The sequence below is a fragment of the Ranitomeya variabilis genome, chromosome 2, assembly GCF_051348905.1.
Source record: "Ranitomeya variabilis isolate aRanVar5 chromosome 2, aRanVar5.hap1, whole genome shotgun sequence".
Taxonomy (NCBI): Eukaryota; Metazoa; Chordata; class Amphibia; order Anura; family Dendrobatidae; genus Ranitomeya; species Ranitomeya variabilis.
Window position 1 is genome coordinate 583396200 of NC_135233.1, and position 25126 is coordinate 583421325.

A 25126-nucleotide genomic window follows, 5' to 3' on the forward strand; every position below is an offset into this window, starting at 1 on the left:
AGGCCCGATGGTCCCTGTTTTTCTCCCGTTTTGATTTTGTTGTCTCGTATCTTCCAGGTTCTAAGAATGTTAAGGCTGATGCCCTCTCTAGGAGTTTCTTGCCTGATTCCCCTGGGATTCTTGAGCCTGTTGGTATTCTTAAGGAGGGGGTGATTCTTTCTGCCATCTCCCCTGATTTGCGACGGGCTCTTCAGGAGTTTCAGGCTGATAAACCTGATCGCTGTCCAGCGGGGAAACTGTTTGTTCCTGACAGATGGACTAGTAAAGTGATTTCTGAGGTTCACTGTTCTGTGTTGGCTGGCCATTCTGGGATTTTTGGTACCAGAGATTTGGTTAGTAGGTCCTTTTGGTGGCCTTCTTTGTCACGGGATGTGCGTTCTTTTGTGCAGTCCTGTGGGACTTGTGCGCGGGCCAAACCTTGCTGCTCCCGCGCCAGTGGGTTGCTTTTGCCTTTGCCGGTCCCTGAGAGGCCTTGGACGCATATTTCTATGGATTTTATTTCGGATCTTCCTGTTTCCCAGAGGATGTCTGTTATCTGGGTAGTCTGTGACCGGTTTTCTAAGATGGTTCATTTGGTACCTTTGCCTAAGTTGCCTTCCTCTTCTGAGTTGGTTCCGTTGTTTTTTCAGCATGTGGTTGGTTTGCATGGCATTCCGGAGAATATTGTGTCCGATAGAGGTTCCCAGTTTGTTTCTAGGTTTTGGCGGTCCTTTTGTGCTAAGCTGGGAATTGATTTGTCTTTTTCTTCCGCATTTCATCCTCAGACAAACGGCCAAACCGAGCGAACTAACCAGACTTTGGAAACTTATTTGAGATGCTTTGTGTCTGCCGATCAGGATGATTGGGTGGCTTTCTTGCCATTGGCCGAGTTTGCCCTTAATAATCGGGCTAGTTCTGCTACCTTGGTGTCACCATTCTTTTGTAATTCTGGGTTTCATCCTCATTTTTCTTCAGGGCAGGTTGAGTCTTCTGATTGTCCTGGGGTGGACTCTGTGGTTGACAGGTTGCAGCAGATTTGGGCTCATGTTGTGGACAATTTGGTGTTGTCTCAGGAGGAGGCTCAGCGTTTTGCCAATCGTCGTCGGCGTGTGGGTTCCCGGCTTTGGGTTGGGGATTTGGTCTGGTTGTCTTCTCGTCATGTTCCTATGAAGATTTCTTCCCCGAAGTTCAAGCCTCGGTTTATTGGTCCTTATAGGATTTCTGAGATTATCAATCCAGTGTCTTTTCGTTTGGCCCTTCCAGCCTCTTTTTCCATCCATAATGTTTTTCATAGATCTTTGTTGCGGAAATATGTGGTGCCCGTGGTTCCCTCTCTTGATCCTCCTGCCCCGGTGTTGATTGATGGGGAGTTGGAGTATGTTGTGGAGAAGATCTTGGATTCTCGTTTTTCTAGACGGAGGCTTCAGTGTTGTGAACTATACTTCTTGGCTCCCTCTTGTGGTCACTAGTGATTTGGCACTTGATTGTCTTTTACCAGGTTGGTACTCACCTGCTTCGTTAGGCCTGGGGTGTTGCTATTTAAACTTCCTGGATTCTCAGTCCAGTGCCTGGCATCGTTGTAATCAGTTCATTTCTGTTTGCTCCTGTCTTCAGGTCCTGGTTCTTTGCAAGATAAGCTAAGTCCTGCTTTCTTATTTTTGTTTATTTGCATTGTTCTTATTTTTGTCCAGCTTGTACAAAATGTGATTCCTGATATCGCTGGAAGCTCTAGGGGGCTGATATTCTTCCCCCTCACCGTTAGTCGGTTTGGGGGTTCTTGGATACTCAGCGTGGATATTTTGCAGGGTTTTTTGCTGACCATATAAGTCATCTTTCTATCTTCTGCTATTTAGTCAGTGGGCCTCTCTTTGCTAAAATCTAGTTCATTCTTACGTTTGTCTTTTCTTCTTGCCTCACCGTTATTATTTGTTGGGGGCTTGTATTACTTTGGGGTCTTTTCTCTGGAGGAAAGAGAGGTCTTATTTTCCCTGATAGGGTTAGTTAGTTCTCCGGCTGGCGCGAGACGTCTAGGAGCAACGTAGGCACATTCCCCGGCTACTGTTAGTGTTTGTGCTAGGATCAGCTATATGGTCAGCTTAGTTACCACTTCCCTATGAGCTGGTATTTATGTTTGCAGACTTTTGCTTTAATCTCGGAGATCCCTTGCCATTGGGATCACAACACTTCAGTATCTTGTCAAGTGGAAGGGTTATGGCCAGGAGGATAATTCTTGGGTTGTTGCCTCCGATGTTCATGCTGACGATTTGGTTCGTGCCTTCCATTTGGCTCGTCCGGATCGGCCTGGGGGCTCTGGTGAGGGTTCGGTGACCCCTCCTCAAGGGGGGGTACTGTTGTGAATTCTGTTGTGGGTTCTGCTCTTGGGCTCCCTCCGGTGGTTATGAGTGGTAGTGCTGCTGTTTGTCCTTCACAACAGTCATCAGCTGCTTCCACTTTGGACGGGGCTATTTTAGTCTGGCTCCTTCCTTTATTGAGTGCCAGTTGTCCATTGTTTTCTAGGGATCCACATCTCTGCTTGGTTTCTCCTTCTGGATTGTCCAAATCATCAAAGATAAGTCCTGGCTCTGTTTTTGCAGTCCACATGCGGTGGACTTAATAGTTCTGTGAATTGCTATGTTTTTTCTTGTCCAGCTTTGTCTGTGTTAAGATTTACTCAGCCAAGTTGGAAGCTCTGGAGTCACAGAGTTACCCTCCATGCCTTTAGTTAGGTGTGGAGATTTTTGTATTCTCTGTGGTGGATTTTGTAGTATTTTTTATACTGACCGCACAGTACTCTTTCCTGTGTTTTCATTCTAGGTAGCGTGGCCTCCTTTGCTAAATTCTGTTTTCAGTCTGCGTTTGTAATTTCCCTCTCCTCTCACAGTCAATATTTGTGGGGGGCTGCCTTTCCTTTGGGAATTTTCTCTGAGGCAAGATAGTATTCCTGTTTCTTTCTATAGGTGTAATAGTCCTCCGGCCGTGACGAGGTGTCTAGGGAGTGACAGGAACATCCCACGGCTACTTCTAGTTGATGTGTTAAGTTCAGGGTCTGCAGTCAGTATAGAGGCCACCTACTCCAGAGCTCGTCCATGCTGCTCCTAGGCCACCAGTTCATAACAGATGGGGCCGGGAGTCAGGGTAAATTAGATAGAGCGCTCGCTAGACAGCAGTGTCGGGAGGCTCCGGTTCGGGTGCGGTGTAGTACAGATATATGCTCAGAGTTGCCAGCACGGTCCGTGGCGTTTCAGCGTGATAGTCACTGAGGCACGGGTAAGGGTACAGAGGAAGCGGTACCGGGGGCCCGAAAGCAGATACTTAGGTGACAGGATGACCCGTGGGGTTAGTGAACCTGAAGTAAACAAAGTAAAGACCACCCAAAACTGGCCCAAATCTGCGGTTAATCAGAAAAGAGGGTTTGGCTTCTTCGATGGAGATCGGAGTGGGTGGTTCCGTAATGAAATATGGAGAAGAAATGCAAAGGGGAGGGATGCATGCGCCGGTCGATGGTTCCGGTCCCTACTTTGGTTTCTTAAAGTAGTGAGCGGGAATGTCAGGGGGGCATACCGATGCCCTGTCTTTCGCCCTAACGGGGTAACAAATGTTCAACCCCACAGGTATGAACAGAACGGGGGGGGGAGGATATGTGAGGCAGTGACCCCTGTTACAGCTAGGGGGCGCTGTATGTGCTCTGCAAAATGTGCATGGAAGCGTAATGAGGCCATAAGGGGGGCGTACTACAGACACAGGTGTGGCTGTAATTAGAATAGTGAAGCAGTGACTGATTAAAAAGCCCTGTAGTAGTGGGGGAGGTGTGTCAGTGTGTTCTTGGAAGCAGACAGGGCAGTTGTCTGCAGAGCTCTCTCTGGTTCCTTTAGCCTCTCCACACAGAGAGACTGACACCCTGCGTCTTGGGCTGTCTTACGTGTACCAGCTGCACTCCAGAGGATAAAGAGTGCAGTGCGCTGAGGGAGTACAGAGACTTGTTACCGGTGTGCGGTCACCCAGGGAAACTGGACAGAGGGAAGTTCGGCCTGTGTATTGACTGCGTCATATAGCCATGCATTATTAATGGACTGTATGAAGAAGACGTATACTATATTGACTGTTTCACTGTGTATGGTCATACCGCTGCATCACATTATCTATAGCTATATAATAAATCCCAGGCTGCTGCAGAACCTCTTTAAACACTCTTATCCTATTCACAACATAAATGCCTATCTAGAGTGAGACCCCTTCTCTTATGACCTGTGGGGGCCGAAGCAGCCATCATATATCTGTTGTGAATTCCGTTCTGGAGCTCCCTCCTGTGGTTGCTAATGGTATTTTTGTGAGTTCTGCCCTTGGGCTCCCTCTGGTGGTTTCGAGTGGAACTGCTGCTCCTTTAGGTGGCTGTAGCAGCTGCCTTCACTAATCGCCTTGCCTGGGTTTGTTATTTAAACCTGCTCTGGGCTTTAGTTCATGCCAGCTGTCAATGTTCTTGGTTGGATTTGGTTCTCTCCTTGGATTTCTCATATGGCCTGTCCTTGTCAGCAAAACATAAGTTTTTGCTAGTCCTTGTTTGTCCATTTGTTTTGGACTTTATTGCTCTGCAAATATGTCTCTTTTTGTCCAGCTTGTCACTATGTCATATTCAGGCTAGCTGGAAGCTCTGGGAAAGCAGATTTGCCCCTCCACACCGTGAGTCGGTGTGGAGTTCATTTTTGTAAACTCTGCGTGGATTTTGTAGTTTTTAATACTGACCGCACAGTATCCTTTTCTCTCTGTCTATCAAGTTTAGTATTGGCCTCCTTTGCTGAAACCTGATTTCATTTCTGTGTACGTCATTTCCCTCTCCACTCACAGTCAATATTTGTGGGGGGCTATCTTTCCTTTTGGGGTTTTCTCTGAGGCAAGATAGCTTTCTATTTCCTTCTTTAGGGGTAGTTAGTTCTTAGGCTGTGAAGAGGTGTCTAGGGAGAGTCAGGAACATCCCACGACTATTACTAGTGTTGTTGTTAGGATTAGGAACTGCGGTCAGTAGAGATACCACCTTCTCAGAGCTCGTCCCATGTTGCGTTTTAGCCACCAGGTCATATCAGTATGGCCTCTTAACCACCAGGTCATAACCTATATCACCATGAATGGGTGACTTGTTTCTGGGGCAATTCCTATAAGGAGGGTGTAATTTTAATGATGTTCTGCAGCAGCTGGGATTTGTAGTCCCGAAGAAAACATCCGACGTTGAGTCCAGACTTCATCTGCCGTTTACCCACGGCACAGACCGACAGAGATCTCTGCTGTGATAAATTAGGTGGTTGAGAGAGAGAAAACGCTTTATATATCCAGAGGTTTTTTTTTAAAATTTTAATGTCAATAATTAAGCCCCAAAATCTGGGGGGAAAAAAAATCAACAAAAAGCCCAAATGTTCAGCATTGCCAAATATATTTTATAAATACAGTCACAAGAGGACGCTGCGGCTCTCACTGACGACTTGCATCCAGATTATGAACTATTACATGAGATATTAATCCCGAAATTTCCGTAAGGAACAGTTTTGTACTTGTTAAATACAATTGAAAAGGCAACGGTGTCCAAAATGTCTAATGAGAACTGCGGACTCACAAGGCTATAGGAACTCTTTGGGCCATACCGATACTCTGGTTATATGAGATGCAAGGTTTGAAGGAAAGGATTACGTCACCCTTCAAGCCCTAATGCTGTATTCGGGTGCAGTTAGCCATATAAATCGGACCAAGATCAGAACGCAGTACACGGACTGGCCGGCGGCTCTACCTTACCGACATATCTTTCTATGCAGCCATCACACTCTGGTTGGGAGAGCAGTCGGTCAGTCCATGCACTGCGTTCCAATCTCAGTCCGATTGTTACGCCTTTACATCCTGAAAAATTTTGCCTGGAGAGATCTTTTAAAGCTGAATTCCACTTTTGGGACCCTCAACGATCGCCAATTGCATCCTTCTCTTGCTGGGGTTGAACCAGGGGAAAATGAGGGACAATCATTGGGACTCACATTGACCCAACAGCCATCATCAATCCAGTGGATAGGTGATAATTTGGTTAGACTGGAATATACTTTTAAAGTATGTAATAAAAAATAAAAAAATCAGAAACTGAAAAATCTATGGCTGTAGCCATGCTGAATGTTATCTAACCTTGTTAGCTGTGGTTTTCCTACTGTAAACCACAAATAACACAATCATGAAATGATAAATTGTGCCAAATTGCAACATCAGCCGGTGACGATTGTCCTCTAGGGAATAATGAATTCACAGACGTATTTCTTCAAGCTACGACAAACTTCATCTATCCATTTTCCTTGGGAAGCCTGTGTCAGGAGAGCACAATTTTTGCGCTTTCCTCCATTCGGTGACTTCTCCCAATTAAAATAATTAATAGCAATTCCATTGACGTCCACAAATTTCCCCTCAGTCACCATATCGTTGATGCCCAACCAGAAGTCTCCGGCACCCGGCAGGCTCTTCTTTCCATAATCTCGAAGTGCGCTGTTCTCGTCGGCGTCTCTTGGAATGGCCAAGGTGCCCCCTTTGGCTATGCAGTCCTCATTGGCTTCGTGAAAATGCTTGGTTTCCTCAAAAGCCAGATAGCATTTTTTATGAATTTTCGTACCCCGTAGGCAGACTGCAAATAAAGGAATCTCATATCATTTATCGAGGCACAGGAGACGGCATTCACAAAATAAAATTTAATTCCTTTCATAAAAATGCGGTGGTGTTTTATGAGCCTTTAAATTGAAGCTGACCCCAAAATAATAACAAAACATATTTCATAGCAGCACAGAAGAAATCTGAAAATATTATTTGGATTAAACCGATCATTACCATATATCAGATAGAAAATGTGCTAAAATCAGATTTAACCCTTCCCTTTTTTCCCAAGAGTCATAACTTTTTGAATTTTTTTTCTTTTGCTGTCGAAGGGCTGATTTTCGACAGAAAGAGTTGTAGTTTTGACTGACACAATTCATTTTACCATACTGGCTCTTAGTAAAATGTTAATGAGCCCATTAGCCATTCAAATGTTAATGAGCCCATTAGCCATGACCATACAAACTCATACAAATGGAGCCTTGAGGGAAGAGTCAGACGGACAAGGATTGCAATACAACAGCTGTCACGTTTGGATCGGAATAGCTGATGGCCAGTCCCAGCATCTCATTGCGATCCTTGTCCAAGTTATAAGACCGTCTGACTCTTCCCTTAGTGAAACAGTCTTACTTCTACAAGATAGACTTTAAGAACTTTTAGGTAGGATCTCTTCATTTTGCAATAGCCTTGGACAGATTGAAAGCATGTGTAGGCATCACCGAGCCACCGCCATACCTCACTGTAGGAATCAGTCACCATCATGCTTCATTTTAGGCATCTCCTTGCCACAGTCATGCTGCACTGTAGGCATCACCGAGCCACTGCCATGCTTTAGTGTAAGCATTACTGCCATGCTGCACTGTAAGCACGACGTTCTTTCAGAGGATGCCCCACTCACTAAACTTCTGTGACTAATTTTTATGTATTTGAGGACACAGGAGCCAACTGTTGTGCTCTTAAGTCAGTAGAGGTTAGGTCTTGGAGTCTAGGCAAGGATACCTTCATTGTTTAGTGCCTTAATGTGCAAACTGCAAAAGATCCACAGCAAGGTATTGTTTAAGGGACCTGTTTTTGACCACCTGCCTCCTTGGGAATTTGGTGGCAACCGGTGACAGCTTCCTTTATTCTTCAACGTTGTGGTAGTGTAGACTGTGTTCCTTTTTAACTTGAACTTGTAGACTATGCTTCTAAATCTACTTATGGAAATATTTCATTTGTTATCTTTTTTTATATCCTTTTCTTTGTTTGGCCTTCTCTTAACTTTTTTTAGGCCACACTCTTGACAACTAAAGAACGTTCGTCAACCAGAGGCCATTGCTCTTGAGGGATTGGCTAAAATTCCTCACTAACACTACCAGAAGTTGATGTTTGGCTATGCATCACATCTGCAGCAAGTCATAACAGCCAGAGGAACAGCAGGTCACAACAGCCAGAGAGGCTCTACTAAGCACTAAAGACACTTGTCAATAAGAGGGTGAATAATTCTCAGACTGCAGTATCAGTAAAAGTGGAATTTTGTGATGAATTTTGAAAAACTCCTTGTTATATTACTTGTATTAAGATATTTACATTGTTCTTGATTGGTTTATTACAAACAGCGGAAAGTTTACAACGTTTAGTAATAAACCAAATACACCTTTTTGTGTTTGCTCTTGTATTGTAGTAATTTATGTTCTTGGCATTCCCCGCCTCAGCGCTCTATCGTATTTGTTTAGTGCGGCTCTGATTGATTTTCAAGCTAAGCAAATAGTTTATACGTGTGTACGCTATGGCGATAGTTGTTGCTACGTCTGTATTTTTGGATTTGGATGGGATGCAAATGCCCCACATACCTGGTAAGTGAATGTGTAAGGCATTAATGGAGGGTTGTGTTGGCTGCAGTGTTCCCCATGCATTTTGGTGCCAATAGAAGAACTTTAGGACATGTTCCCATATAGCATAAACACGGTAGGTGTTTTTTTTGTATATTTTTCCTTTTTTTCACAATTTAGTCAAAATTAATATCTACTGTGAATTTGAAGATGCTATTGAACTGTTTTTTTAATTTTGGTTTTTTGGTGCGTTTTTCCTATAAGTTTCTATGGAGACTCTTGAGAAACTACTTAAAACCACAACTGCATTTTTTCTTTAAGTCCAAATTTTCTACACTTTAAAACTTGCATAAAAACCGCTGCTTGAAATCTGCATAAAAAAAAAGAAAAACTCATTAAAAAAGAAATATTCAGAGCAGATTGCTACTGCATATTTTGGCGAGGACTCGTGTAGAAAAAAAAAAAACTGCAGATGGTATCATGTCCCTCTAGGTTTTAGTTGGGCACTATTTGGGGAATGTATGGCGCTAACTGGTGACTATATGTTCTCCCTAGCACCCATCTGACCATATGTGCATGGTTTATCGGTCACATGAGGTGAATGTTGATGACACTTTTCAGAAACTTGGAAAGGCAGATCAGATCATGCGTAAGTTTTGGCAAAATTTAGGTGATAAATAGATAATTTTATTTTTGCTGCCCTGGTCCGGCAGTCAATAAGGTCCTCCATGGTAGACCATCTTCACGTCTGCAACCAGCATTCTTGACATCCTCACGCACATCATGACGTCATGTAAGGTCTAGCAACTAGTCATGACATCTGATGGCCAAGTAAGCTCCAGAGGTGTCTAAGAAGGTGGGTTCAAAAAGTGAAGACCGGCTGCATGGAGGACTGTACTGGATACAGGAACTAGGGCAGCTTGTATCGAACATAAACTCTACAGGGGTACTGGTTCTTCTTGTGTACTGACAGATGCAATGGAGTTTAAGAGATCAGAAATTGCTCCGGGGGCAAAAAGGTATGCAAATTAGTAGCTAGCTCTGATAGGTGGCTTTCTTCCTTCTCATGGAGACCTGATTTACATAAGTCAGAGAGATTAATGATGGGACCCATCAGAGGCCTCTCATCCAGCCAAATCAGACCTCTGGCTTTGCAATGATTAGATGTAATTTGCATATTTAATTTCCCAGAGGAGCACTGCATGGCCTATAAGTCTCCTTAAATTGGCTTGCAACTTGGAGAAACGTTACCCTTTGGGAACCCACATTCATTGAAATAATGCACTTTACCTGTTTGTAACGCCTGCATTTCCTTCAAGGAGTTCACCTCCCGCCACAATTTGTCAATCTGTGTCTTCAGGTCTCCATCTTTGTCTTCGGAGAGCAAAATGAAGAAGACAATATTACAGATTTATAGTCTCCTAAAGCAATAAAGACAAATCTCGTCCTTTGTGGTTGGAGCCATTACCATTAATTGGTCCTCCTAATTCCACTGGAGACCTAAGGCATCAAGTAATATAACTTAGTTTTATTTCCAGACATCCTCTACCATGTCATTAAGGCACAGTATATCAGAAGACATCCAAAGTTATGAATGGGGTCCACGAGTTGTTATAGGGCTTATAGCTCAGTTCCATTTAATTTAATGGAATGTCTACCGATACATCTAATGATTTTCAGTTAGAAAAAGTTGACACAATCTTTTTTTATTAATTATTATTTAATATCATTATTCACTTAGTGTTGGAGATTACAGAAGTGAGGGGGAGGTGGCTGTATACAGATTTTCCCAATGCGGAGAGGAAAGACAGTATCAGGGAGGGCAGAGAAAACATGCTAGATATAAGCATCAAAGCATTCCAGGACAGAAACTAATCCGATTTATGAGCCAATGAAGACAGTAGCACCCTTGATGCACACAGAGCTTTTATCCAGCCTACATTACTGGGAGTGACACTCCCACAAGAAAAAAAGTCTGAAATTTGGATCAGGTTGCATACAAGGGGTCTAAAAATGAATTAAAAAACTAATAGCGTAGACTGAAACATATTGCAATTTTACAATTTAAAGGTAACTACTAATACAAGTAAAAAAAAATATTTATTTTTTTTCTGTGTCCACAGCCTTCAAGATTTTAATCACAGGGATAAACACTTTTTTGTTATACTGTACTTAGGTTTCCGAAAAGTTAAATATTATCCTTCCCCTTGTTTACTAGAAAAAAAAAGTTGCATTAAGGTAACTCAATGATCGTCTTCATATATCAGTTTCAATATTCTTTTCATAACCGTTTCCAGAAAGTCCACATCACATTTCCTGTTTGAGCTTGGTCAACACCAAAATGTTCTAAACGTACTTAGACACCATTCATTGGAGAATTTTTACTTACCCTTTAAATGGTGTGTGCTAATGGAATTACTGGACACGGACCCCCCTTAAAGTACAACGCCGGAAAAAACAAACAAAAGGGAGTCCAGAAAACTTCCTAGTGAATAACTTTTTACCTCCACAGTGACCGGAACATATTTGTTTTGTTTTTGTCCTAGCGCCTACGGTCAGTGGCCATTGTGAAAATTGCATTTTTTTTTTAATTTAAAGTACAGATTGTGATATGAAAAATACTCATTGGCAAATTTGAAAAATAAAATGGAGATAGGTATGTCTTATATGGAGATAGGTATGTAATAAAGAGAAGACCCGTCCAGGACCTCACTTTAACGCAACTACAAAAAGTTGCTCCTTCTGGAGGATCCAATTTATCCTAGCAAAACACAAATGGACAATGATATTATTGAATGCCATGGAATATCTAACTTCAAGGAGTAGGAAATTAGTAACTGCCAGCCACTTCACAGGAAAAAAAAAAAGAAGAGTTAATTACGGGGGGACCTCTTGCAATCACTTCATCATCGAAAAACCATAGAGGTTGTCTCTTAACATAGACATGGACCTGTCACAAGGTAAAAAATGGTCTGTTTTGTGCTTATTTTATTCCTGCTGCTTCTCTGAGTGTGCTTTTCTTTTTTGAAATCTGTCATATGGTTCCAGAGATATGCGCCTTTGATCATTGCCAAGGCTTACAAGATCCTCTAGGGCGTGGCTTTAGGCTGCTCTTCATTATTACCCTGTGAGCTACGCCCCCTTGTGAAGAACAACAATTTTTGCATGAAATAAAGCTGCCCATATCTTTAAAAACAATATGGCAGATTAAAAATAAAATGGTATACTCTGAGGAACAGTGGGAATCTACTATATAATTGTCTAAGGGGTATTTCCGTCTGTCTGTCTGTCTCGGATATTCATTGGTCGTGGCCTCTGTCTGTCACAGAAATCCAACTTGCTGATTGGTCGCGGCAAAACAGCCACGACCAATCAGCGACGGGCACAGTCCGGCGCCAAAATGGCCGCTCCTTCTTCCCCCCAGTCAGTGCCCGCTCCATAATCCCCTCCAGTCAGCGCTCACACAGGGTTAATGGCAGCGCTAACGGACCGTGTTATGCCGCGGTGTAACGAACTCCATTAACGCTGCTATTAACCCTGTGTGACCAAATTTTTACTATTGATGCTGCCTATGCAGCATCAATAGTAAAAAGATCTAATGTTAAAAATAAAAAAAAATAAAAAATCATTATATACTCACCTTCCACCGCCTTTCCCGCTCCTCGCGACACTCCGGTGACCAATCCATGCAAGCGGCAGGTTCTGGTGCCAAGGATGGTATGCAAGAAGGACCTGTCATGAAGTCACGGCAATATACTACATGACTGGGCGCAATATACTATGTGGACATGCATATTCTAGAATACCCGATGCGTTAGAATCGGGCCACCATCTAGCAAAATATAATACTGGATACTTTTGACCTAAAGACAGGTTCTCCTTAAACCGAACCTTTCACTTTCCATAGATATATAATTTGTGTACCTGGTGTAAATGCCACTGCTCTCCTGAAGCTATTTTGTAAACCTTGTCTTTGTCTGACGGTGTCACTGTCAGAGGTAGCATTATTCTGCTGGGACTTAGACAAGCAATGTACCATAGAGTTACACCCATGTTATTGTGAACAGTTACACAAGTTGAAGATGAAATGATCTCTAAAAGGCCTAAAGTTAAAAATGACTAATTTCCTTTTTGTATTTTAGGCAAAAACGTACATTTATATACATGTTTTATATTTAAAAATTGCAAAAAGAAAAATGGGCCAATTAAAAAGTTTGGGCAACCTTGGAGATTTCTGTGCTCAGAAAACTTTGAACATTTTTTCAGACCTTAATTAGCCTGTTAGGGTTATGGCTTGTTCACTATCTGTTGTGAAATTGGATTTTGGGCTCCCCCGGTGGCCACTGGTGGAATTGAACTGGTGTGCATCATCCCCTCTGTTCACCTGTTTCCATCAGGATGTGGGAGTCGCTATTTAACCTTGCTCCTCTGTCACTTCCATGCCGGTCAACATTGTAATCAGAAGCCTTTCTGTGCATGTTCCTGCTGCTAGACAACTCCCAGCTAAGTTGGACTTTAGTCCTCGTTTGTTTTTGCATTTTGTTCCAGTTCACAGCTGTAGTTTCGTTTCTGTGTCTGGAAAGCTCTTGTGATCTGAAATTGCCACTCTGATGTTATGAGTTAATACTAGAGTCTTAAAGTAATTTCAGGATGGTATTTTGATAGGGTTTTCAGCTGACCATGAAAGTGCCCTTTCTGTCTTCCTGCTATCTAGTAAGCGGACCTCAATTTTGCTAAACCTATTTTCATACTACGTTTGTCATTTCATCTAAAATCACCGCCAATATATGTGGGGGCCTCTGTCTGCCTATCGGGGAAATTTCTCTAGAGGTGAGCCAGGACTATATTTTCCTCTGCCAGGATTAGTTAGTCCTCCGGCCGGCGCTGGGCGTCTAGGGATAAAAAACGTAGGCAACGCTACCCGGCTACTGTTAGTTGTGCGGCAGGTTTAGTTCATGGTCAGTTTAGTTTCCATCCTTCCAAGAGCTAGTACTTATGTTTGCTGGGCTATGTTCTCTTGCCATTGAGAACCATAACAGTTTGACCGGCCAAAAAGGGTTAAATTAATTGACAGAGAAAGGAGAGAAAAGAGAAGTCTGCTGAAGATTTTTTTTTTTTTTCCCCTTCCCTTCAGTTCTGAGTGTGCTTGTAATTGAATCTCTTGCAAGTCTGCCTATATTGCAGCCTTTCTCTCTCTCTCTCTCCTTCTAATCCTGGAATGGCTCTGTGTTCACCTGTTTAAAATGGATATTCAGAGTTTAGCTGCAGGTTTGAATAATCTCACCACGAAAGTTCAAAATTTACAAGATTTTGTTGTTCATGTTCCTATATCTGAACCTAGAATTCCTTTGCCTGAATTTTTCTCGGGGAATAGATCTTGCTTTCAAAATTTTAAAAATAATTGCAAGTTGTTTTTGTCCCTGAAATCTCGCTCTGCTGGAGATCCTGCTCAGCAGGTCAGGATTGTGATTTCCTTGCTCCGGGGCGACCCTCAGGATTGGGCTTTTGCATTGGCTCCAGGGGATCCTGCGTTGCTCAATGTGGATGCGTTTTTTCTGGCCTTGGGGTTGCTTTATGAGGAACCTCAGTTAGAGCTTCAGGCGGAAAAGGCCTTGATGTCCCTATCTCAGGGGCAAGACGAAGCTGAAATATACTGCCAGAAATTCCGTAAATGGGCTGTGCTTACTCAGTGGAATGAGTGCGCCCTGGCGGCGAATTTCAGAGAGGGTCTCTCTGATGCCTCTAAGGATGTTATGGTGGGGTTCCCTGTGCCTGCGGGTCTGAATGAGTCCATGACAATGGCTATCCAGATCGATAGGCGTCTGCGGGAGCGCAAACCTGTGCACCATTTGGCGGTGTCTACTGAGAAGACGCCAGAGAATATGCAATGTGATAGAATTCTGTCCAGAAGTGAACGGCAGAATTTAAGACGAAAAAATGGGTTGTGCTTCTATTGCGGTGATTCAACTCATGTTATATCAGCATGCTCTAAGCGTACTAAGAAGCTTGATAAGTCTGTTTCAATTGGCACTTTACAGTCTAAGTTTATTCTATCTGTGACCCTGATTTGTTCTTTATCATCTATTACCGCGGATGCCTATGTCGACTCTGGCGCCGCTTTGAGTCTTATGGATTGGTCCTTTGCCAAACGCTGTGGGTATGATTTGGAGCCTCTTGAAACTCCTATACCCCTGAAGGGGATTGACTCCACCCCATTGGCTAGTAATAAACCACAATACTGGACACAAGTAACTATGCGGATTAATCCGGATCATCAGGAGATTATTCGCTTTCTTGTGCTGTATAACCTACATGATGTGTTGGTGCTTGGATTGCCATGGCTGCAATCTCATAACCCAGTCCTTGACTGGAAAGCTATGTCTGTGTTAAGCTGGGGATGTAAGGGAACACATGGGGATGTACCTGTGGTTTCCATTTCATCATCTATTCCCTCTGAGATTCCTGAATTCTTGACTGAATTTCGTGACGTTTTTGAAGAACCTAAGCTTGGTTCATTACCTCCGCACCGGGAGTGCGATTGTGCCATAGATTTGATTCCGGGTAGTAAATACCCTAAGGGTCGTTTATTTAATCTGTCTGTGCCTGAACATGCTGCTATGCGAGAATATATAAAGGAGTCCTTGGAAAAGGGACATATTCGTCCTTCGTCATCTCCCTTAGGAGCCGGTTTTTTCTTTGTGGCTAAGAAAGATGGCTCTTTGAGACCGTGTATTGATTATCGGCTTTTGAATAAAATCACGGTTAAATATCAATATCCGTTGCCACTGCTGACTGATTTGTTTGCTCGCATAAAGGGGGCCAAGTGGTTCTCTAAGATAGATCTCCGTGGGGCGTATAATTTGGTGCGAATTAAGCAGGGGGATGAGTGGAAGACCGCATTTAATACGCCCGAGGGCCACTTTGAGTATTTGGTGATGCCTTTTGGTCTTTCAAATGCCCCTTCAGTCTTTCAGTCCTTTATGCATGACATTTTCCGTGATTATTTGGATAAATTTATGATTGTGTATCTGGATGATATTTTGATTTTTTCGGATGACTGGGACTCTCATGTCCAGCAGGTCAGGAGGGTTTTTCAGGTTTTGCGGTCTAATTCCTTGTGTGTGAAGGGTTCTAAGTGCGTTTTTGGGGTTCAAAAGATTTCCTTTTTGGGATATATTTTTTCCCCCTCTTCCATCGAGATGGATCCTGTCAAGGTTCAGGCTATTTGTGATTGGACGCAACCCTCTTCTCTTAAGAGTCTTCAGAAATTGTTGGGCTTTGCTAACTTTTATCGTCGATTTATTGCTGGTTTTTCTGATGTTGTTAAACCATTGACTGATTTGACTAAGAAGGGTGCTGATGTTGCTGATTGGTCCCCTGCTGCTGTGGAGGCCTTTCGGGAGCTTAAGCGCCGCTTTTCTTCCGCCCCTGTGTTGCGTCAGCCTGATGTTGCTCTTCCTTTTCAGGTTGAGGTCGACGCTTCTGAAATCGGAGCTGGGGCAGTTTTGTCGCAGAGAAGTTCCGATTGTTCCGTGATGAGACCTTGTGCCTTTTTCTCGCGTAAATTTTCGCCCGCCGAGCGGAATTATGATGTTGGGAATCGGGAGCTTTTGGCCATGAAGTGGGCTTTTGAGGAGTGGCGTCATTGGCTTGAGGGGGCTAGACATCAGGTGGTGGTATTGACTGACCACAAAAATCTAATTTATCTTGAGTCCGCCAGACGCCTGAATCCTAGACAGGCGCGCTGGTCGTTGTTTTTCTCTCGGTTTAATTTTGTGGTGTCCTACCTGCCGGGTTCTAAGAATGTTAAGGCGGATGCCCTTTCTAGGAGTTTTGAGCCTGACTCCCCTGGTAACTCTGAACCTACAGGTATCCTTAAGGATGGAGTGATATTGTCTGCCGTTTCTCCAGACCTGCGGCGGGCCTTGCAGGAGTTTCAGGCGGATAGACCTGATCGTTGCCCACCTGGTAGACTGTTTGTTCCTGATGATTGGACCAGTAAAGTCATTTCTGAGGTTCATTCTTCTGCGTTGACAGGTCATCCTGGAATCTTTGGTACCAGGGATTTGGTGGCAAGGTCCTTCTGGTGGCCTTCCCTGTCTCGAGATGTGCGAGGCTTTGTGCAGTCTTGTGACGTTTGTGCTCGGGCCAAGCCTTGTTGTTCTCGTGCTAGTGGATTGTTGTTGCCCTTGCCTATCCCGAAGAGGCCCTGGACGCACATCTCGATGGATTTTATTTCGGATCTTCCTGTTTCTCAGAAGATGTCTGTCATCTGGGTGGTGTGTGACCGTTTCTCTAAGATGGTCCATTTGGTTCCCCTGCCTAAGTTGCCTTCTTCTTCCGAGTTGGTTCCTCTGTTTTTTCAAAATGTGGTCCGTTTGCATGGTATTCCGGAGAATATCGTTTCTGACAGAGGAACCCAGTTCGTGTCTAGATTTTGGCGAGCATTCTGTGCTAGGATGGGCATAGATTTGTCTTTCTCGTCTGCTTTCCATCCTCAGACTAATGGCCAGACCGAGCGGACGAATCAGACCTTGGAGACATATTTGAGGTGTTTTGTGTCTGCAGATCAGGATGATTGGGTTGCTTTTTTGCCTTTAGCGGAGTTTGCCCTCAATAATCGGGCCAGCTCTGCCACCTTGGTGTCTCCTTTTTTCTGTAATTCGGGGTTTCATCCTCGATTTTCTTCTGGTCAGGTGGAATCTTCGGATTGTCCTGGAGTGGATGCTGTGGTGGAGAGGTTGCATCAGATTTGGGGGCAGGTAGTGGACAATTTGAAGTTGTCCCAGGAGAAGACTCAGCTTTTTGCCAACCGCCGGCGTCGGGTTGGTCCTCGGCTTTGTGTTGGGGACTTGGTGTGGTTGTCTTCTCGTTTTGTCCCTATGAGGGTTTCTTCTCCTAAGTTTAAGCCTCGGTTCATCGGCCCGTACAAGATATTGGAGATTCTTAACCCTGTGTCCTTCCGTTTGGACCTCCCTGCATCTTTTTCTATTCATAATGTTTTTCATCGGTCATTGTTGCGCAGGTATGAGGTACCGGTTGTGCCTTCTGTTGAGCCTCCTGCTCCGGTGTTGGTTGAGGGCGAGTTGGAGTACGTTGTGGAAAAAGTCTTGGACTCCCGTGTTTCCAGACGGAGACTCCAGTATCTGGTCAAATGGAAGGGATACGGTCAGGAGGATAATTCTTGGGTGACTGCCTCTGATGTTCATGCCTCCGATCTGGTCCGTGCCTTTCATAGGGCTCATCCTGATCGCCCTGGTGGTTCTGGTGAGGGTTCGGTGCCCCCTCCTTGAGGGGGGGGTACTGTTGTGAAATTGGATTTTGGGCTCCCCCGGTGGCCACTGGTGGAATTGAACTGGTGTGCATCATCCCCTCTGTTCACCTGTTTCCATCAGGATGTGGGAGTCGCTATTTAACCTTGCTCCTCTGTCACTTCCATGCCGGTCAACATTGTAATCAGAAGCCTTTCTGTGCATGTTCCTGCTGCTAGACAACTCCCAGCTAAGTTGGACTTTAGTCCTCGTTTGTTTTTGCATTTTGTTCCAGTTCACAGCTGTAGTTTCGTTTCTGTGTCTGGAAAGCTCTTGTGATCTGAAATTGCCACTCTGATGTTATGAGTTAATACTAGAGTCTTAAAGTAATTTCAGGATGGTATTTTGATAGGGTTTTCAGCTGACCATGAAAGTGCCCTTTCTGTCTTCCTGCTATCTAGTAAGCGGACCTCAATTTTGCTAAACCTATTTTCATACTACGTTTGTCATTTCATCTAAAATCACCGCCAATATATGTGGGGGCCTCTGTCTGCCTATCGGGGAAATTTCTCTAGAGGTGAGCCAGGACTATATTTTCCTCTGCCAGGATTAGTTAGTCCTCCGGCCGGCGCTGGGCGTCTAGGGATAAAAAACGTAGGCAACGCTACCCGGCTACTGTTAGTTGTGCGGCAGGTTTAGTTCATGGTCAGTTTAGTTTCCATCCTTCCAAGAGCTAGTACTTATGTTTGCTGGGCTATGTTCTCTTGCCATTGAGAACCATAACAACTATCATTGTTAAGAAAGGCGAGGTAATGGAAATTTCCCAACTTTATAAAAACCCAGGCTCCATTAGCTTTGTGCCAAAAAACTGCAGCCATGGGTTCTTCTAAGCTGCTGCCTAGCACTCTGAAAATGAAAATGGTGGAGGCCCAAAAAGCAGGAAATGGCTATAAGAAGATAGCAAAGCATTTTCAAGTTGCCTTTCTTCAGTTCAAAATGTAATCAAGAAATTGCAGTTAACAGGAACAGTTGAGGAGTTGAGGTCAAGATAAGGTCTGGAAGACCAAGCAAAATTTCAGTGAGGAGCTGTTCATAGGATTGCTAAAGAGGCAAATCGGAACTTCCGCTTCACTTGAAAAGAACTTCAGATAGATTTAGCAGACTCTGGAGTTGTAGTATATTGTTATACTGTTCAGAGACACCTACACAAATTATGGCCTTCATGGAAGAGTCATCAGAAGAAAACCTCTCCTGGGTCCTCACCATAAAATTCAGCATCAGAAGTATGCAAAAGAACATCTAAACAAGCCTGATACATTTTGGAAACAAGTCCTGTAGACCAATATGGTTAAAATAGAACTCTTTGACCACAATGATCAAAGGTATGTGTGGAGAAAAAAGGGCATAGAAATTCAGGAAAAGAACATCTCGCCAAAAATTATGCATAGGGCTGGATCACTCATGCAATGTGGTTGTGTTGCAACCAATGGCACAGGGAACATTTCATGAGTAGAGGGAAGAATGGATTCAATGACTTTTCAACATATTCCTGATGCAAACATAACACCATCTGTAAAAAAGCTGAAGGTGAACAGAGGATGTCTTCTACAAATGGATAATGATGCTAAACACACATCAAAATCCACAATAGGCTACCTCAAAAGGTGCAAGCTGATCTGCACATCATAGAAAATCTGCGGTTTGACCTCAAAATAGCAGAAGAAGCAAGGCGACCCCGGAATCTCACACAACTGGAAGAATTTTCCAAGAAAGAATGGATGAAAATCACTCGAACAAGAATTGGAAGACATTTGTCTGGCTACAAAAAACGTTTACAAGCTGTGATACCTTCACAGGGGTAAATTTTTACTTTTGTAATTTGTCAAATGGAAAAGATGAAAATATATATATTTTGCCTAAAATGCAAAGTAGATGTGTCATCTTTAACTTAAGGCCTTTTACAGATCATTTAATCTTCAACTTGCTTAACTGATCACAATAACGGTAATTTTGACCAGGGGTGCACAAACTTTTACATGACACTGTATGAATAGTGCAGCTTGAAACACTCTAAAATTATATCATTTTTTATGTATTCAGATTGCAGCATAATTCATAGAACCTGGAGCCACAAGGTATGCTGCCCGATTTTGCTGCCCCCATGAGCCACTTACTTATACTTATACCAACGCCCTTAGTCATTACTCCATTTCTCTCCCTCACTTTGCAGTAAAGTCTTACCTTTCTCCTTAGACCTGCGATCCTTTTTGTTCTTTGACCTAGATGACTGCCCGCTGATTTGACCCAGCATTAGTATAGCAACGAAGAGAAAAATAGTGAGCCCGGTCCGAGCCATGGCGGTTCCTTACTGTCAATCAACCGTGTAATAATTGTATCTTGAGCATGGAGGAAAATTCTGAGAAGCTCCAATCCTCCAGAGCTGTTCTCCAGCTTTATGAAAGTGCTCCTCACTAGCGGATGTGTTAAATACTTCTCTTGGCTGTGGTATAAGGTACGTCCTTGTTCCCCTTTCTGGACCCACGTTTCATTCGTGCCGCCTTCGCATTTTTTTTTCTTTTGCTTGTGTGCTCTACTTTCTTCTGTACGAGGAATGAATGCACCTTTTCAACCTTCTCCAAAACAGCAAAATACATGAAAACTTTAGCTGTTAAGCAGGAGGATGAGTGGTTGGATATTGCTCGAAAATGTGTACAATTATATGAAGTTTTCAAGTTTTTTTTTTTTTTTTTTTTTGATGGATCAAAACTTTTTTATATGGTTAACGTGGCCCACAAGAGCCAGAAGGTGTACTTGCCAACTTTTTAAGAAATATTTTAAGGGGTATTTCATATTCAACATATGGAACTCCAACCGTGAATAAATGCTAAGCCTCACCCATGACAGCCGGAGTGCCACCGAAACAAAGGCGCTCACGTAACACAGCCAGGGTGGCCATGTTACAATGCCCAGATAACAATGCAAGTAGGAGAGTTGACCTGTACAAAGTACTTACAGAAAACTGCCTGTGAAAGCGCCACAGAACAGGTTCAGTTGTACTGATGGATTTGTTGCACGCTTTGTACATGAAGCTTTCACACGAAGTCTAGAAAGCCTGATGGCAAAAGAGCAACAGATTGCCATGAGCTGCTGTAGATGTACAGTAGATAACATGGACTGTAGGGTTTGTCCCTTTAAATGGTCAACAAAATTTACATAAATCCATACCACAAGTATGAAATGTTGCAATATATCTGATCAGAGAAATATATTTCTTTCTACACTCATGAGCCACATCTCCTGAACTTATCACGCACCCTGAATCCTGCTAAAATCCTTCCTACTGAAGACAAGACAGATTTCCAGACTATGGGATCAGATTACCGCTGTCTATTGAAGTCCGTTGAGAAGAGAGGAGTAGGGAGGAGCAGAGTCATGCACTCTGAATCCTGCTAAAATCCATCCTGCTCAAGATCAGACAGACTGCCAGACTGAGAGATCAGATTACAGCTGCCTATTGAAGTCCATTGAGGAGGGAGGAGCAGAGTCATGCACTCTGAATCCTGCTAAAATCCATCCTGCTCAAGACAAGACAGACTGCCAGACTGAGGGATTAGATTACAGCTGCCTATTGAAGTCCATTGAGAAGAGAGGAGGAGAGAGCAGAGTCATGTACTTTGAATGCTGCTAAAATCCATCCTGCTCAAGACAAGACAGACTGCCAGACTAAGGGATCAGATTACAGCTGTCTATTGAAGTCCACTGAGGAGGGAGGAGCAGAGTTCTGCACTCTGAATCCTGCTAAAATCCATCCTGCTCAAGATAAGACAGACTGAGGGATCAGATTACAGCTGCCTATTGAAGTCCATTGAGAAGAGAGGAGGAGAGAGCAGAGTCATGTACTTTGAATGCTGCTAAAATCCATCCTGCTCAAGACAAGACAGACTGCCAGACTAAGGGATCAGATTACAGCTGTCTATTGAAGTCCACTGAGGAGGGAGGAGCAGAGTTCTGCACTCTGAATCCTGCTAAAATCCATCCTGCTCAAGATAAGACAGACTGAGGGATCAGATTACAGCTGCCTATTGAAGTCCATTGAGAAGAGAGGAGGAGGGAGGAACAGAGTCATGCACTCTGGCAGTCTGTCTTGTCTTGAGCAGTATGGATTTTAGCTGGATTCAGAGTGCATGACTCTGCTCCTCCCTCCTCCTCTCTTATCAATGGACTTCAATAGGCAACTGTAATCTGATCCCTAAGTCTGGCAGTCTGTCTTGTCTTGAGCAAGATGGATTTTAGCAGGATTCAGATTACAGCTACCTACTGAAGTCCATTGAGAAAAGAGGAGCAGAGTCGTGCACTCTGAATCCTGCTAAAATCATCCTGCTCAAGGCAAGGCAGACTACCAGACTGAGGAATCAGATTACAGATGACTATTAAAGTCCATTGAGAAGACAGTAGGAGGGAGGAGCAGAGAGACAGAGGCAGACGGACACACAGTTATTGCTGCTGCTTTCTAGTACGTGTTTTATTTCATCTCATGGCTAAATTCCCATTTACACTGGTGTATAATGTCCTCCATGCTACTGCTTCTTCTGAACACATGCTAAATAGAGATGGGAGAGCAAGAATCCCTCTGTATAGAAGACATCATAGCAGCTAGTTTCCACCTACTGGCTCAGAGGCAAGTGCAATTGAGTGAAAACGGGTGAAAAATACAGGATGCAAGTCATATAATGACTATAGTGTTATTCCTCGTGTACACACACGATAGCTTAATCTAAAATGACAGGTACTCTTTAAACATTAGTATATGTAAGATGCTTGTACAAATATCGCAGCCCACGGTCCTACTATCACGTACATTGCCGACGCTGCTTTGCATAAAATAATGATGAATAACATTTCACAGACGTCTTGTGTTCCCAGATCCAGGGGAGGAAATGGGAGAACAAATCTACGCTCTTGGCTGAGGGCAGCGGGCTGTGATAAAATATATTTCACATTAAAATAATCTCTTCTCCTTATTCTCCTTGACATGAGATAGCAATGAGGTTAACCGGAGCCATGGAGGTTTCATTCATAAGACAGAATGGTGATTACAGGCGACTCGACACATGCAGGATATGAAGGCGAGCAATGGTGTTCATGCGTTGCTTAGCAACAAAAGCATAATTATATTTTTTTCTTCATCTATGCGAAAAATCTTACAGACTTGTAAATATAAAGAATTGTCCGCGAGCAATAGATGAAATCTCACCATGTGGTCTTTGTGGCTGGAATAGGGCAACTAGCTAATTCCACTCCACGGGCCAGCATCAGGGCGTGGGCAAGTGCAAACATTGGCCCGGGTTTCCATTGGCGACATTCGCCATACATAGGGATCGGACGTGCGTTCTGCAAGTATGGAGCAGGTTCAGGAGCTGAGCCTGCACAAGTTTAACAGATGCCGCGGTATGTAACAGGTTGGAAATTGGAGTAGTCCTTTGCCATGTCCAGCACCCCATGCAACATGATTGTTTTGTTAAGATGGCGCTGTCATGACAGCCAGGCGCCTTCCCCTGTGTTTGTACATCTCCATACGGCCGGGGCTGGTAATTTTACAACACACTGCAATATGACACTACTTTAGTGTATTGTACAAGGGATCGCAGGTTTGGGTTCCACAGGAATATTAATACAAAATGTAAAAAAAGAAAACAATGAAATATATATATATATATATATATATATATATATATATATATATATATATAGCTTATGTGTATGTATGTATCAAGCCCCGTCCACTCCACATAGCCACACTCACTCCACACGCAAAGCCCCGTCCAGACAGCCCACGTTGTTAGCGCACACGGGCGGAGACACATTCACCTCGAAAGCCACCCTGCAAAACTCACCGGCTACGACGTCCCAGCCGCTGCGAGCTACAATCAGGGCCACCGCCTTCAGAGTATCGGTGTGCAGCAGGCACAGGCCAAATCTAGCTTTGCCGTGTCTAGAATGGAGTTGCTCCTGTGAGGCATGACGTTGAGGAAATTCCCAGTATATGAGGTAATCTAATCTGATGTATGAGGCGAGATCCGATATACGAGGTAATATAAACCCGTATCTGGGGAAATGGCCAATATATGAGGTAATCTAATCTGATGTATGAGGCGAGATCCGATATACGAGGTAATATAAACCCGTATCTGGGGAAATGGCCAATATATGAGGTAATCTAATCTGATGTATGAGGCGAGATCCGATATACGAGGTAATATAAACCCGTATCTGGGGAAATGGCCAATATATGAGGTAATCTAATCTGATGTATGAGGCGAGATCCGATATACGAGGTAATATAAACTCGTATCTGGGGAAATGGCCAATATATGAGGTAATCTAATCTGATGTATGAGGCGAGATCCGATATACGAGGTAATATAAACCTGTATCTGGGGTAATGGCCAATATATGAGGTAATATAATCTGATGTATGAGGCGAGATCCGATATACGAGGTAATATAAACCCGTATCTGGGGAAATGGCCAATATATGAGGTAATATAATATGATGTATGAGGCGAGATCCGATATACGAGGTAATATAAACCCGTATCTGGGAAAATGGCCAATATATGAGGTAATATAATCTGATGTATGAGTCGAGATCCGATATACGAGGTAATATAAACCCGTATCTGGGGAAATGGCCAATATATGAGGTAATCTAATCTGATGTATGAGGCGAGATCCGATATACGAGGTAATATAAACCCGTATCTGGGGAAATGGCCAATATATGAGGTAATCTAATCTGATGTATGAGGCGAGATCCGATATACGAGGTAATATAAACCTGTATCTGGGGTAATGGCCAATATATGAGGTAATATAATCTGATGTATGAGGCGAGATCCGATATACGAGGTAATATAAACCCGTATCTGGGGAAATGGCCAATATATGAGGTAATATAATATGATGTATGAGGCGAGATCCGATATACGAGGTAATATAAACCCGTATCTGGGGAAATGGCCAATATATGAGGTAATATAATATGATGTATGAGGCGAGATCCGATATACGAGGTAATATAAACCCATATCTGGGAAAATGGCCAATATATGAGGTAATATAATCTGATGTATGAGTCGCGATCCGATATACGAGGTAATATAAACCCGTATCTGGGGAAATGGCCAATATATGAGGTAATCTAATCTGATGTATGAGGCGAGATCCGATATACGAGGTAATATAAACCCGTATCTGGGGAATTGGCCAATATATGAGGTAATCTAATCTGATGTATGAGGCGAAATCCGATATACGAGGTAATATTAACCTGTATCTGGGGTAATGGCCAATATATGAGGTAATATAATCTGATGTATGAGGCGAGATCCGATATACGAGGTAATATAAACCCATATCTGGGAAAATGGCCAATATATGAGATAATATAATCTGATGTATGAGGCGAGATCCGATATA

At 43.3% G+C, this 25126-nt stretch overlaps 1 protein-coding gene and 1 long non-coding RNA gene across 2 annotated transcripts in view; one reads left to right on the top strand and one right to left on the bottom strand.

Annotated features, from left to right (window-relative positions):
- Positions 1-8224, top strand: part of LOC143807138 (uncharacterized) — a 22213-nt gene extending 13989 nt beyond the window's left edge. Inside the window, exon 3 of the long non-coding RNA XR_013221657.1 lies at positions 7856-8224. This is a non-coding gene — a long non-coding RNA (uncharacterized LOC143807138). The remainder of the gene's footprint in view (positions 1-7855) is intronic.
- On the bottom strand, positions 5399-20785 carry CLEC3A (C-type lectin domain family 3 member A). Its single transcript, XM_077288381.1, has 3 exons — positions 19889-20785; positions 9687-9770; positions 5399-6619 (listed from the first exon to the last, which is right to left on the bottom strand). Exons 1-3 carry the CDS (start codon positions 20001-20003, stop codon positions 6231-6233), a joined length of 588 nt encoding a protein of 195 aa, XP_077144496.1. The 5' UTR covers positions 20004-20785; the 3' UTR covers positions 5399-6230.
- Positions 20786-25126: the final 4341 nt, after the last annotated feature.

Coding starts and splice junctions, on each gene's coding strand:
- CLEC3A (XM_077288381.1), bottom strand. CDS start 20,003: ATGGCTCGGACCGGGCTCACTATTTTTCTCTTCGTTGCTATACTAATG. Junction 9,771..19,888: donor TCGCAGGTCTAAGGAGAAAG/GTAAGACTTTAC, acceptor TGCTCTCCGAAG/ACAAAGATGGAGACCTGAAG. Junction 6,620..9,686: donor AATGCAGGCGTTACAAACAG/GTAAAGTGCATT, acceptor CTTTATTTGCAG/TCTGCCTACGGGGTACGAAA.